This window comes from Lynx canadensis, chromosome A1, assembly GCF_007474595.2.
Source record: "Lynx canadensis isolate LIC74 chromosome A1, mLynCan4.pri.v2, whole genome shotgun sequence".
NCBI lineage: Eukaryota > Metazoa > Chordata > Mammalia > Carnivora > Felidae > Lynx > Lynx canadensis.
This window is the reverse complement of record NC_044303.2, coordinates 44940533-44943342: the sequence shown is the minus strand read 5'-3', so window position 1 is coordinate 44943342 and position 2810 is coordinate 44940533. Positions and strand designations below refer to the sequence as shown.

Genomic DNA, 2810 nt, shown 5'->3' with positions numbered 1-2810 from the left:
GTTAATGGCAGAATCACAATGTGTCAGAATGGTGGCATTATCACTCTTTGATGCCAGCATCACTGTTTCTTGTGTCTCACTACGGACAAACCAAGGCTAAAGGTTAAAGGATGTGGTTTATTAAATAATTCAAGCCCTTAACATGCAACCTGCAAACCTATGGCAGCCTATTAAGTTCACGTTGCCATGATTCACGTTTGGTATTTACTGATACTAAAGCATAATGCCTGTTTGTTTTACTTTTATTGCCACACAGTAATGTAGTGAGGAAGGGGGATGAAAAAAGGTGACAGGACCTAGCAAGGGGACAATAAGAGCGGCAGACTCACTTGCATAAAGAAGATTGAAGCCTTCCCTCCCTCCCTCCATCTCTCCGTATAGGCCCCAGTGCACATCTGCGTCACTTACAGGGGAGGAGGAGGCGATGAGGCAGAGAGAAAATTGTACTGTGAGGACCTTGACAGCTTCACGGGCGGGCTTTTCCTTTTGCCTTCCTATATTTTCTGGAATATTTATTCTTCTCTTTTACAAACTGACTATATAAAACCACCCCTTCTCGCCTTGCAGAAGGCATTTGACTTTCTCAAAGACACCCGGCAAGCTCTCAGAGCATCCTCGGAGAGGCCAGGCACAGGGGCGCAGGTGCACCGAGAAGACTAGGGGGTGCGCTTCTTCGCGACTTGGGGCGCGCTCTCTCTCTCGCTCGCTCTATCTCGCTCTCTCTCCCTCTCTCTCTCTGCGCTCTCCAGGCACTGAACTCTGAGCTGCAAGGACAGGAGAGCCGACACCTTCCCGACTGAGGTTTTGCCACGGGTGCATCCCGGGGAGGTGTATCCAGCTGCCGCCGCCTCCCGGGCTTCCGAGCGTGCAGACCTCCCTTCTTCGCGCACCTCCATCACCAGGGTCGTCCCTCCCTGCCGTAACCACGGGGCCCCCGCGCGCGGATCAAGGATTCTCAGCCCTCTGCGTCCGGCTCCTGCCTCTGCTCGCAGCCGGTGGGCTCCCCACGCGCGGGTCCTTGCGGACCTGACCGCAGCTGAGCGGCGCGGCTCTGCCGTCCGCGCTCGGGTGGTTGCCTAGCAGGGCGCGCAGCCCGCCTCGCCGCGAGTGCTCCCGGGGTGCAGAGGGCGCAGTCCGCCGCCTCCTCCAACCCCGAGCTCTGCTGGCCTCCCCCACCAGCTGGTCTGTCTACTCCCGCGCCCGCTGAGGTCTCTTTGCCTTCTTGCGTCAAGCATGTCAGGCTCTGGGAGAAAAGACTTCGATGTGAAGCACATCCTGCGACTCCGCTGGAAACTCTTCAGCCACCCGTCGCCAGCCCCAGGCGGCCCGGCGGGGGGCGGCTGCCTGCAACAGGACGGCAGCGGCAGCTTCGAGCACTGGGGCCCCAGTCAGAGCCGCCTGCTCAAAAACCAAGAGAAGGGCAGCGTGAGCACTTTCTGGAAGAAGCCTTCCTCTTCTTCCTCCTCTCCTTCGTCTTCCTCCCCTTCGTCTTCCTCCTCTTCCTTTAATCCACTGAATGGCACCCTGCTGCCAGTGGCCACAAGGTTGCAGCAAGGGGCGCCGGGGCAGGGCACCCAACAGCCAGCCAGGACTCTCTTCTACGTGGAGTCTCTAGAGGAGGAGGAGGTGCCAGGCATGGACTTTCCTGGACCACACGATAAAGGGCTGGTCCTGCAAGAGCTCAAAGTGGAGCCGGCCAACTCAAGCCAGGCAACAGGTGAAGGATGTGGACACAGGTACAGTAAGACCCCATGGGGCATCCAAGCATCTCCCAGTTTCCACTGATTTCCCCTCTCCCCTGTGGGCTTTGGTAGTTACTAAGACTAGAACGTTTCAGGTTGAAAAATTTGATTGAGAGATGCCAGCTCGGCTTTTATTACCCAAGTTTATATCATCTCACTGAAAGTTTGCTCATTAATTTCTGCAGGCGCATTCATATGGTTTTGCTTTTTGCAAGTTTTCAGAGTTGTAATCACAAATTGAATATATATGCATTTTGGTAAATCTTTCAGTGGAGTGGGTCTCATATTTCTGAGATGATGGTGTTCTTCTGTCGTCTTCTGTCACATCAGTATTCCCGTTACCTGATGTGAGATGAAACTTGTTTTAAACACCAGTCACAAGGATCTCATGTACTGGCCTAGACATTGACTTAGTGTGTTATCTAGGATCCCTGTGTCTTGAATCTATATACCAGAACTAATGAGGTACGTGAAAGGAGGCCACTGGACAGCAGCATTTTCTCTTTCTCTTTTCTATTCTTCCATGAAATGCAGTGTTGTTATTCTCTATTCTAACTTCCCTTTTTATCTTCCTGTGTGTTCACTTTTGCCTTATTCAGAGTCTTAGAATTAAACTGTTGCTGAGCCTGTTTGCATTCAGCTGTTCTTATTCGGTGGTTTAGGATGGGATCTTTAGGTGGTAGGTCAACATTTATGTTTTGTCTATTTCCAATATTAGATTCTTTTAGAAGAATTCTACCTTCAAGACTTATAGAAAACCTTCAGACACATAAAACTTCTGAGTTTTACATTTTTAGAGAATTGACTCATTATTCACTACTAGTTTTGGCATATAGTGAGAATATGAAAAGATTTGCATTTAAATTCATATGATATCAGGATACATTATTGAAGAAACATAGGAAACATAAGAAAATTATAATGGATATGTTTATTAAATTTAATTACCTCTCAATAACAAAACAGAAACAACTTTTTAAACTTCTGGTTGATTGAATCACCTTCTTATAAAGTTGATTAAGTCACAAAAGGAATGCACAAAATAATACTGTAGGTGCTTTTCATGAT

The 2810-nt window shown here is 49.2% G+C and overlaps 1 protein-coding gene across 1 annotated transcript; it reads left to right on the top strand.

The window, feature by feature from the left end:
- Positions 1-1233: 1233 nt before the first annotated feature.
- Positions 1234-1785, top strand: LOC116738131 (kelch-like protein 1). Its single transcript, XM_032593560.1, has one exon. The coding sequence runs from the start codon at positions 1234-1236 to the stop codon at positions 1783-1785; it is 552 nt and encodes a 183-aa protein (XP_032449451.1).
- The last annotated feature ends 1025 nt before the right edge of the window (positions 1786-2810 follow it).